Here is a 12,354-nt window from a genome sequence, read left to right on the forward strand (position 1 = left end):
TCTACAAAACCAAAGATAATCTACTAGAGAATACCATGCTATTTTTATTTTTTGAAGTGTTTTCTTTATTCAATTTGATAATTAGTTCACCATTCTCTCAATCATATGATCTTAAAATTAAAGTATCTCTAAATTATATTTCTATCAAAATCTTTTGATCTTTTTGATCAAAAGTAAATTGACCTACTGTATTCTAATTTTCAATTATTCAATAAATACGGCAAAAGGTGCATCTAGGGTAGTACATAGACACATTGAGATTCAATGGACATGTGAAAACTAATGCTTAATTAAGACGTGTCATCTTTATTCAATTTGATAATTAGTTCACCATTCTCTCAAACATATGATCTTAAAATTAAAATATCTTTAAATTATATTTTGATCTATCTATTATATTCTAATTTTCAATTAATTAATAAACACAACAAAAGATGCATTAGGATGGTACAAGACAAATCCAGATTCAATGGACACATATCCTTGTAAAATTATTGCTTAATTAAATATTTTTATTAATTTAAGAAAGAAAAAAAAGAATTTATCCTCGGATAAGTAAGCGACTCTATAGTCTATACCAAGGCTCAAACAGAAATGTGAAAAATACTCCAGAAATACAGTTAGGCACAGACATCTATACACATGACGGATCTGATCGCCATTCAAAGCACACTCTGTCGTCCTCTCCGAAGTCTAATCTATTGATCATCATGCCTTATAATAAAACGAATTTCCTATTAAAGATTTTATCACATGTGTGCCTTGGAATTGTTAAAACTTTAATGTGTTTTGAAGTCATCGTGGAGATGAGTGTGCGAAGCATGTGGAAGTGGAATATACTGTACACTTTTTGTTGGTTTTTTTTGATGCCACGCTGCATTTTGACCTCCACTGTTCCTGCCCAATCTAATCCAATCTACATACCACCCAGGCTGCTTTTATATCCATTCTGCTAAAGCTGCTACCCAATACTTTCTGTTTCATACTCTCAGACTGGTGCTGCATTTCTCTGATTTGATTGCGCAGAGGGTGAAATGGCCCTTTCTGCTCTAAGATCTCCGACTGTTTCTAGTCAGTTTTCTCTGCACAAATATGGCAAATTGTACAACAGACCCACATTGTCCCATTGGAATTCTATTCACAAATGCAGAAGGCAATTTCAATCAAGTAAGTTGGATTCCCCACATTCCAAAATCTAAATTCAAGCTTTCTTCCAGGATTTTAGCTATACTACATGGTTTATTTATCTTTAGTTCTGTCAGATAAAATGTGCGTAGTTAAGATCATCTCAGGTTCTTAAACCCCATTAATGGATATCCACTACTCAGTGAACATGTAGTTGATTTGCTTATGCTGTTAAATCAACTGAACGGTTATACTTGAGGAATAAAGTGCAGACCCATTCAATGTAGTTAACTCATCGTAGTGGTAAAACCTCAAAATCATCAGATAATTTGGGTCATTTTTTTTTCAGCAGTAAGACTCTTTCGGCTATAAGACTAGCCATTGCATAATTAACAGAGTTCTTCCTGGTGAAAGTTAAATGTTCAGGTCGTCTTCAAAGTCATGGCCAAGCCAGACAGCAGTTTAGCATATGAGATCCCTTTGTAAAAATCCATGATCGAATTTCTTGCTTTTTACCTTACATATTGTTCAAACTTTGTGAAAGAGCTCAATCAGACATTAGAGTTCATCTTAGCAAACAGAACTCATCCTTTTAATTATATGCTAACCGGAGTTCATGGCATTTTTTGGAGGGCAAATTAAATCACTGATTTCAGATAGATGAAATCTTATTGATTGTAGACTGTATTCATTTACTCAATCTGCTTTACAGAATGCAGGGCTCTAAGATGGGAAACGGATTCCTCAATTACTCATGAAAGTCAGCCTAAAGAGTTTGATGGGGATCTTGACTCTCTGGTTACCATGACTGAAGCAGAAGAAGAAGACACAAGTATTGATGAAAGGGAAAGCATTTCTAAGCAGAATGAGAATGAGACGCTAATGCTTTCAGTTGCCCCTCTGTCTTATCTCGTTCTTGCTGCACTTCCTGGTGGTATCCTTTATCTTTACCTCCTGCCTTTTGGAAAAACATATTCAAGTACTGCATTTAGATTTTTTTCTTTCTCTTGAAGCATATGCTGTTACCGTTCATTATTGAGAGGCTACATATATTTTCCCTAACGCATTAAGCAAGCTGTTACTCTGGGGAAATAGTATGGTCTTTCCTTTTATCTATTTTAGACTGCATTCTTTTGCCTATTTAGTTGGATTTTTCATGTATGTTTTCCTTAACATAGATCCCACAGCTGACACTATTAGGTCTGTTTTTGGACCATTTGCGGAATTGGTGAAGACATGGAATTTGCCAGATTGGCTTGTTCATTGGGGTCATCCAGGAAATATGGTATCCCTTTGTTTTCCTTCTAATAATTGCTTGATATATGCTAGAATGAACCGATTCTCATAAATGCCATAATACATTCGAAGTTTGGGAAAGAGATTATATGTTGACATTTCATTGTCCTGTTTCTTTGATCAAGTTGTTTTTGTTTAACTGATAACAATACAACAGATAACAGATCTTTATATTGAAGGTAAGGAAACCCATAAAAGCCACCAGTACTTCCAAGTGATGTGTGCTTGAGAGAAGGATGATAACACATCAACCACTAAGACTTCCATTTCAAAGAGAATATATAATAAAATATTGACATTGCAAGCTCCAGTTATTTAATATTGCTTTATTGTTGTGCAGGCTGTGGTGCTGTTTGCTATGGGAGGTTATGGCTCTTATTTGGGTTGGCAAATCCGCCTATCAGATGATGTGGTAAGCTTTGAAATCAACTTATCCTCAAGTTGTACTGGTTTCTGAGGGCGGTAGAAAGTAATTGAAAACAAACACTCATTTACAGGAAGTTAAAGCCAAGGCAAAGGATTTACATCCTAAGCTCCTAGCAGGTATGTTTTTTTTCTTTGCTCTTGGAGCCACTGGTGGAATCACTTCCCTTCTGACTTCAGACAAGTCCATTCTTGAGAGGTACTTACTGCACTTTCTGCTCCTATAAATGGGATTATATATTCTAATTCCATTTTCTTTAATTTATCTACTAAATACAATTTAGCTATAAAGTTAAGATATCACTTTCCCACTAACTGTTGTAGAGAACTAATTATACATTTATCTTGCAGTCCCCATGCAATTACAGGTTTGATTGGCCTATCTCTCCTCACAATTCAGACAATTTTGCCAGCTTTGTTTGAAGTAAGTTCTTAGTATCTTACTATAATCATTATATAGCTTGAAATATCTTTATGTATGGAGGAGCATGTTTTTGGGAACAAAAGGTTCAAAAGATGAGCTATTAAAAAGGGGTGTGGGCTCAACTCATTTACACAGAGTAGAACAAAGACAACAATAAAGTTCAACAAGAACAATTCAAATAACAAACAGCTAACAGTCAGTTCTGACAAGGCAGATCAGATCAAAAATTGTTATCCAGCCTTTAAACACATCAGTATATAAATTATACATCAGTTACCCTCATACATCACAATTTGTATTGATGCATTCTAAAATTGAATAATGCTTCCTATGAATACATGCTAAAATTTCTACCATAAAAAATCAAAGACCAATTACCTCACGGCTACATGAAATTAAAGTGATTCGGGGTAATCTAGAGTCTAGACCCTCACAATATGCTTACCAGCCAACTTGTTGATACACCTGTTCTTCTTGATAGAACTCTGATTCTTTAAGCTAACCTAGAAACTTGAGCTAGTATTCACTTGGGTGTTATTACTATTTTTAGGGGTGTGGGTGACCCATAATTAAATCCAAACATAAGTAAAGGAACGAGTAAGAAGTACCATTATTAGAATATACGTTTAGAGATATAATTGAAAATCAACATGGTTGAAAATTATAATAATTGAATGTCTTTCTTGCAGGGCAATCCAAATCTTCGTAATGTACATGGGTTTTTAGGCAGTGGAATTATGACGCTGTTTTTGATACATTCTGTTTTAGGTCTGCAATTGGGTCTTAGTTTCTGATGATGTTCTGCATGGAAGAAGTCGTCAGCGCGATTATTCATAATCTGAGTTAGAACCAGAATATTGCCTAGTGCTGTAATGATGGGAGATCAATGTATTTTTTATTTTATTTTTATGAATAGGTATTTTCATTAATATCTAAATATTTTTTATAAAGTTTTAGAATAGCTTAGAGGATTTGTTCCCATTTGAATAGTAGATTGTAATTACAAATTCTGATTACAAAGAAATGTTATGAATTATCACCATCATTTTAGACTTTAAGATGTCAATAACTATTCATGGTAAGATGAAGTAGGTCATTTACTTCATTTGATTCAAGTAAGCTGCACTCCTCTTGGGCCATCCAAATATAATTGAAATTATGTAAACTTCATTCAACCATAATGATCTTATATCTATGTTAGGCGGAAATAATTTATAATCAATGCAGTATGGTATTTCTCAAAAGAGAAACAATTTAAAATATTCTTAAAAAATGTAATCAGTGGTCTATGTTTATATGTAGGCTTAAAAAAATTAGGGATTATGTTAAAAAATATAATTAGTTGACAAGCATCTTGTTGTTCTTGATGAATTCTCGTTCATGATGAGTAAATTAAAAACATTTCATTTTTTAAAATGATCCAAACTTTTGTAACTATTTGTTGGTTAACAAATTTGTCTGTTAGAAATTTATAAACCAAGACTCCTTTTTTGTCCAAAAGTGAGACTAAATCGTTAATCAATAGTTAGGGAAACAATAAATTAGTTTTCCTTTGAATTTTATTAAAGGTACAACTCCCTTTATAAGATTTGTATAGTGTGATTTTAGGAAAATTAAATGCAAGTATGCTTTTTACCAGAAGTAGAGAAGGCAACAAATGCTTGCACATCACTATACAACATGCATGGATAACAAGACAGAAAGATAAAACTCCATACAAAATATTGAATCTTAAAGTTTCAAAGACCATTCATTCTCCAAATAAATCACAATTGATATTAATACACCAATATGCATTATGAATGAGAGAAGATATTAAATCAAAGATGAATCTCACTAAACTTCCACAAAGAGTGTAAGTATGCTTCAGATGAATATTATCACCCACAAAGAAGTAATCACACCCATACTTTCATCTAAATCCACATATTCATTAATGAACATCAAAACAATCTTCACATTTAATGCACACAGACAATAAATCTCTCAATGGATGAACAACAAAATTTTGTTATTGATCTTCAAATTTGATTGTTTCTCACTCTTATACCACAATATAATTGGGATTAAAAAATTGGGATCCCTCCAAAGTCCTCCTAACATATATTTATAATGTCCATGTGTGTAATTCTCAAATGTTTCTTGAAGTTGATTCTTTTGAAGTATTTTTTAAAACACTAGAAAAAATAACATTAACATAAATAAAACAAGGAAGCAACATCATGGTTGAGGTGGCACCTTTGACTAGTCCACGATAGAGTCAACTTGACAAGTCTACTATTGTTGCGCTTTCTTGACCTTGTAATATTTTAGTGCCTTCAGAACAGTTGGGATCACGTACTCCCGCGAAATAAGAACATTTTGTGTTCTTAGCCTCCACAAGGCTCTCCTAGATTGGATGACTTCATTTTTGGTAAATCAAGCTTTTGCATGATTTGCACAACACATTAGGGAGGAGTCAATTGTAATCAATTTATTTTGTTTTTCCTCATTGAAAACACCAAAAATGGGACACACACCAAAATTGAGAACACTTACAATACTATAATACAATGGCAGGGGTTACCAACTTTATATTTGATATAACTTCAGATATTGCCCATTATAAGGAAGATGCAAGACCATGTCTCCTTCCATGAATTTCCTAAGTCTACCTTTATTATTAAAAATCATTTTTACTATCTCCTGTTTACTGTGTCCTCTCTTTGTTCTTCAATCTTAGTGAGGTACATGATCCTTTTTCCAATAAATCTTTGAATTGTTGATCTTTAATTACAATCTATAACTTAGAGGTTGAAAGCTCTAGTGGGAGTGGTAAGGCAGAACCAATACCATACACTACTTCAAAAGGTGACATACCAATTGCTCTCTTTGGTGTGATTCTATCTGCCCACAAAGATTCATACAACTGCTTATGTTAGTTTGTTTGATTCTCATTTACTACCTTCTTCATAATTAATACCAAGTTTTTATTGTTAGATTCAACTTGCTTGTTATCTTGGGGATAGTAATTCAATGAATGAGCTAAAGTAATCTCATATTTATAACAAAAAAGAACCACTTCAAAAAGGTGAAAAACTTGTAGCGTTATCTGTCACCAGCTTCAACGAAACCCCAAAATGTACAGAAATATTTTCTTTGATGAAATTGTAGACCGAGTCTGAAGTAGTGAGTTTTACTAGTATGACCTCCACCCATTTTATGAAAGAATATGTTGTTATTAGAATGTGTGTATGGCCTACATTAAATAATGGGTTGATTGGCCCCACAAAATCGAAGCCTCATTGTTGGAACAATTCCTTGATTATCATTGGTTTGAGTGAAAGGGTTGCTTACTATAACTTACCTACAAATTGCTTACACTTCTCACATCTAGCTACCCAATGGTATGTATCTTTGAACATGCCTAGCTAGTAATAACATTGCCTCAAAATTTTGAAAGCAGTCATAGTAGATAAAAAAATTTCTATAAAGACTTAATTATGAAATGCTTCTAGAAGTTTTTGTTGTTGATCTTTGTCAACACACCTTAGGAATGTTCCATCCAAACCCCTCTTGTACAAAGTATCATTCCAGTTAATCTCTTGTACAGAGTATCATTCCAGTTAATGTACTTTTCTGATTTAAACTTTAGATCTCCTTTTTTCCTAGGTGATAGGTGTGGAGGTCATTCACCATAGGTGAGATAAAAGGCAATATTAGAAAACCAAGGATCTTGCAAGTTGACAAGTAATGCCATATGGACCTCTTCTATTGCTTCGGGTTTGTTCTCACCCATATTTGCATAGGCCTCAACCTCTAACTAGTTTATTCAATTTGATCTCCAAATCATACTCCTACAGTTTAGCTATTGATATTGATGCACCTCTTTTATTACAACCAATCTCCTGCTAAGTTAGAATACTCTTAAGAACTTAGACAGGTACATAAACAATGGCATGTGAATGTAAAATATAGAACCTGAATTGTTTGACTGCCTTTACAACTTTGAAAGCATGTTTTTCTATTTGAGAGTAAATCAATTCATGCTTTTTCAAGGGAACACTCATGAAGGTAATAGGTGCTTTGATTTTCTATCCATCGACTTGTAGTAAGATGGTTGACATGGCACATTTCGATGCATAACAATATATAATAAAGTCCTTGTTGAAATCTGGATGGACTAAAATTGGTGCTTGTGCAATAGCTACGTTGATGTCTTCAAATGCTTCTTTGCTAGAATTGTTGTATGTAAAACTTTGTCTCTCCTTCATCATGTCTACTATGTGTTTGGTGATCTCAGAGAAATCAGGTACAGATTTTCTCAAGTTAACTTGACCGAAGAAAGATTTTACCTTGTTTGGCTGGATGGTAGGCTCAACTATTGAATGAATTTGACTCGTTCAAGATAAATTCTAATTCCTTAGAAACGATGTGACCAAGAAGTTTACCTTTGGTAACATAGAAAACGTACTTTTTGGGGCTCAATGGAATGCCATTTTGTTTGCATCTTTGAATAATCGTTTCCAGATCTTTTAAACGATTCTCTCTCTTTTTAGAAAATACAACCAGGTCATCCAAATAAATTACTATGATCTTATTCCTCAGGTCCCCAAATGACATATCCACGACCCTTTGAACCTACATTAATTAGGTTGAAGGGCATAAAATTGTATGCAAATGTTTCTCAAGGCGTAATAAAAGCTCTACACTTATTTTATTATAGCTTGAAAACACGCCCAGCATACAGACCATTTCAGCTTCAACGACCATTTGTAACACATGGTGCATATTTGGTAAGGGATAATTGTCTTTTAGAGAGGAATGATTTAGGTTCCTATAATCCGTGTATATCCTTATCTTGCCATTCTTTTTGCGCACAAGAATAATGTTTGCCACCCAAGTACTCTTGTAGATAGGGTAAATGATTCTTTCTTTCAGCATCTTACCAAAATTCCATGTTATCAAAAACATTGAGCTGATATATCATCTTGATTCTATAGGAGTCCTTTTTGAAATCTGAATGAGGAAGAAGCAAAGATGCTGAGAAAACAAGTGAATCCACCTTAGAATTATGGTCTCGTGGGACTGCTTCAATAGAAAATGCATCAAAATGTTCAATCTCATCCTAGAACCTGTTTTGGTAATGCTTTAATCTTTTATTTTTTATACAATAAACACATTCCTTGTTTAATAATTAGTTCAGCATTACTGACCGCCTTCAACATTTTGATTCCTTTCTCCTTTGTTGTTGCTGTTCCCAGTAATAACGCTTCATATTCAGAAGTGTTATTAGTGTTCTTGAACTCTAGTTTGTAAGAAGGGGAATTTTTCTCCATTAGGCCAATGCTAGAAATAGAATTAGAGTAACTACCATCAAAATCCAAGGTCGACAATTCAATAGAATTATATAGCGAGAATTATATAGCGCGAGTAATTCTTCATCGAAAGAATCATCGGAAAAGAGCATATAGTTACCAAAATCCATTTCTTTGTAAAGAATATTAGACCTAGGATTGTCAAATTTCATCGCCATGAACTTCACCTTGGCTTTAGGTTCTAATCACACCACCTTGTTTCCTAAAGGAATGAGCGTGTGGGACCAATCCATCTAGATTTCACCTCTTAGATCTTTATAGAAACTCTAACAAAAAAGCATGTTGTAACCAACGGGTATATTAGCCACCAAAATAGTCAACTTGAGCCTTTTACCCAGATGAGCCGCTAAAGACACTTGGGCATACTTGACTTGACCAATCAAGGAGATTTTCTTCCATAGACTAACACCTTCCAAAGGTCTTAGTTAAGGATAGGCCAAGGGCTCTCGTGACAGATGTTGGCATGACATCATCAACACACCCCATAGTCAATGATACAATTGCTAAATCTATGACCATTAATGAAAAGGGACACATAAAAATTGTTTGGTTTTAACTCTAGTACAGTAGAGGTATGATCTTTAAAATCAGGCAATAGGCTAGAGGTTGAGGCTTCAATGTCAACTAGTTGATCATCAAACAAATTGGCTTTAGCACTTTTTGGCTTGACATACTTAACCAACCTATCAAGTTCACTAGGATTTAGTCTAAGTTACTCAATAGGAGAAATTTGGATTTTAGAAGATTTGAAAAATTCGATGATGTCAAATGAGTTGACATTCTTGTCTACTCATACTCCAAGAAGTTGATTACAGAGTTGCCATGTGGTTTTAATACTCCTTCACCATTCATTGCTTCCTCTATTGTCTCATTTGTAGTAGTCATTTGCATGTATCTGCTCATTTCTGGGCAAGTGCTTTCGTTATGATCATTCATTTAGGTGAAATACGCACACATTACTCTTCTAGGCACCAGATTGTGCTTCTATAGCCAATCTTTGTTGGACAGGTGGTTGTTGTAACTGCCTATTACTACCTCTAGGCTATTGATTAAAATTCATTCTAGAAGTATCTTGATATGGTTGTTGAAATGATTGATTGACCTTGTGTAACTGTTTCTTCAGTGTGATGATATCATTTGTCAATTGCTAAATTACAATATCTAAAGACATTGAAGGCTAAGCATTGTCAGATTGCAGTTCTTTTTTCCATTTCTCCATAGTTATGAAATCATCTTCTAATTCTATAGTGGTGGCTTGAGCAACAATGAAGTTTTCTGCCCTAGCTCTTCTCAAATGAAAACTTATATATGGGGGCATCAAATTGATAAAGAAGCACTTTTGACTTTCAAGAGTTGGTCTCTTGGCCTAGGGAAATTTATTTATAATTTTGTTAAACTTCGCAATGAATTCCCTCATAGGCTCATGGATTTCTTTTTTTATTTCTGTCAATTGAGCCAATAGAGAATGTTCACCCTTAGCACTCTTAAATCTATCACCAAATTTTGTTCTCATAGTATTCCATGAGTCAAGTGATCTAGAAAGAAAATGATAAAACCATTATGTGACAACATCAATTAAAGATTCTACAAATAACCTTACTACGACATTGTCAACTTGTACGCCAAGTACTCCACATGCAACATAAAAGGTCGCCAAATTTTTATTTGTAGAAACCTTCCTATCACCTCCGAACTTTAGAAAATTCTAGGTAAGTCATTTAATTGTACTTCAATATTGAGAGGACCAATAATTTCTCCCAATGACCTACTGGTTGGTCCATAGTTGAAACAAATTTATGGCAAATAGGAGAACAATTCAATGTAATATCAACACCTAACAAGTAGGAGATTGTGTAGTACTTATTGTAGGAGGAGGTGGCCTACTTCTTGCTCTCCTAGAAGGAAGTAGTGCATACAAGAATTATACTCCTTGCAACTCTTGGAAGGTCTGATCAACAAATCCCCTACCACGTTCACTTTTGGTGAATCTTTTGGGCTCTAGGATGTTTTTGGAGCTTACAAGAGTGCAAATATCTCACTAAATTAACACTTTATTGTTCTTGATTTCAAAGTCAATTTTGACGTTGTCTTGGCTGTTCTTTTGGTTGAGGAATGATATTTCTTACTACAACCATGAGAGGAAATCTTTCTACCACCCTTTCAAAAGCTACTACAGGGTTTTGAGCTTGCTCTTCTTCTTCTTCAAGATTTTTTTTTTTATATACTCAACAATGTTTCTTCTATTTCTCGAGGATAAGGTATTAAGTTGCAATAGTATATCTCCTTATTCAACATGAACCCAATTGAGATCCAGTTGTACTACAATAAATATTTTCTTATGTGGAAGAACGATTTTTTTTCATATTAGGCAACTTTGTCTAATATGTCTATTCATATTCCCCAATGGAATCACCAAAAAATTGTTGGTTAACAGTTTTGTCTCTTGGAGATTTATAAACCAAGACTCCTTTTTGCCCAAAAGTGAGATTAAATCATTAATCAATAGTTGGGTAAACTATAAATTAGTTTCCCTTTGAATTTTATTAAAGGTGCAACTCCCTTTATAAGTTTTGCATAATCCTAATTTAGGAAAATTAAATGCTTGTATGCTTTTTATAGGAAGTAGAAAAGACAAAAAATTGTTGCACATCACTATGCAATAAGCATGAATCACAAAAAAGAAAGAAAAATCTCCATACAAAATATTTAATATTAAAGTTTCAAAGGCCATTCATCCTCCAAATAAATTACAATTGATATTAACACACCAATATGCAACACTAGCCTCAAAAAATATTAATTCAAAGATGAATCTCACTGGACTTCCACAAAGAGAGTAAGTATTCTTAAGATGAATATTATTACTCACAAAGAAGTAATCACACTCATACATTCATCTAAATTCACAGATTCAATAATGAACATCAAAACAAACTTCACATTTCATGCACACAGACAATAAGTTCTTCAATGGATGATCAACAAAATATTGTTATTGATCTTCAACTTTGATCGTTTCTCACTCTTATACCATATTATAACACGAATCAAAAAATTTGGACCCTTCTAAAGTCCTTCAAACATATATTTATAATTTCCACATGTGTAACTGTCAAATGTTCCATGAAATTGATTCTTTTAAAGAATCGTTTTAAAAAAAAGTCTTTTTTTTTAAACATTAGAGAAAATAACCTTAACATAAATAAAAAAAAATAACATCATGGTTGAGGTGATGCCTTTGACTGTTCCACACTAAAGTAATCTAGTTGAGTCTATTTTCATTGCGCTTTCCTGGCCTTGTAATATTTTAGCACCTTCAAAACAATTGGGATCTCCTGTTTCCGTGAAACAAGAACATTTCATGTTCTTAAGCTCCACAAGGCTCTGCCAAATTGGACAACTTCATTTTTAGTAGAGAAAGATTATGCATGATTTTCACATTGAGTTAGGGAGGAGTCAATTTGGTGCAGGAGCACCTGAGCACCTGAATGCTCAAATCCTAGCAGGTATAGCTTTTTGTTGCAAATTAAGCATGTATGTTTATTTTATGCTTCTAGTAGGTTTAATAGGTTTTTTTTGTGGTGTAATAATGTTTGGAACTCATTTTTGTTTAAGAGTTTCCAAGATTTTTGTTTTTTTTGCTCAGTGGGCCAAAAACTGTCAATTTTGGATCCAAATGAGCATTTTTGAATTTTTGATGTTGTAAAGCTTTGAAAGGCATTGGAGCAT

At 33.6% G+C, this 12,354-nt stretch overlaps 1 protein-coding gene across 2 annotated transcripts; it reads left to right on the plus strand.

Moving 5' to 3' along the window:
- Positions 1 to 873: 873 nt before the first annotated feature.
- On the plus strand, positions 874 to 4,320 carry LOC131077797 (uncharacterized). 2 transcript variants are annotated; one of them, XM_058015348.2, is made up of 7 exons: positions 874 to 1,167; positions 1,838 to 2,059; positions 2,313 to 2,410; positions 2,762 to 2,833; positions 2,919 to 3,043; positions 3,196 to 3,268; positions 3,958 to 4,320. In XM_058015348.2, the coding sequence occupies exons 1-7, from the start codon at positions 1,035 to 1,037 to the stop codon at positions 4,060 to 4,062; spliced, it is 828 nt and encodes a 275-aa protein (XP_057871331.1). In that variant the 5' UTR covers positions 874 to 1,034; the 3' UTR covers positions 4,063 to 4,320. The 2 variants fall into 2 exon arrangements, with proteins under 2 accessions (XP_057871331.1, XP_057871332.1); XM_058015349.2 differs by having other exon boundaries at positions 1,838 to 2,056.
- The last annotated feature ends 8,034 nt before the right edge of the window (positions 4,321 to 12,354 follow it).

This window comes from Cryptomeria japonica, chromosome 10 (assembly GCF_030272615.1).
Source record: "Cryptomeria japonica chromosome 10, Sugi_1.0, whole genome shotgun sequence".
In the NCBI taxonomy this organism is placed as follows: domain Eukaryota; kingdom Viridiplantae; phylum Streptophyta; class Pinopsida; order Cupressales; family Cupressaceae; genus Cryptomeria; species Cryptomeria japonica.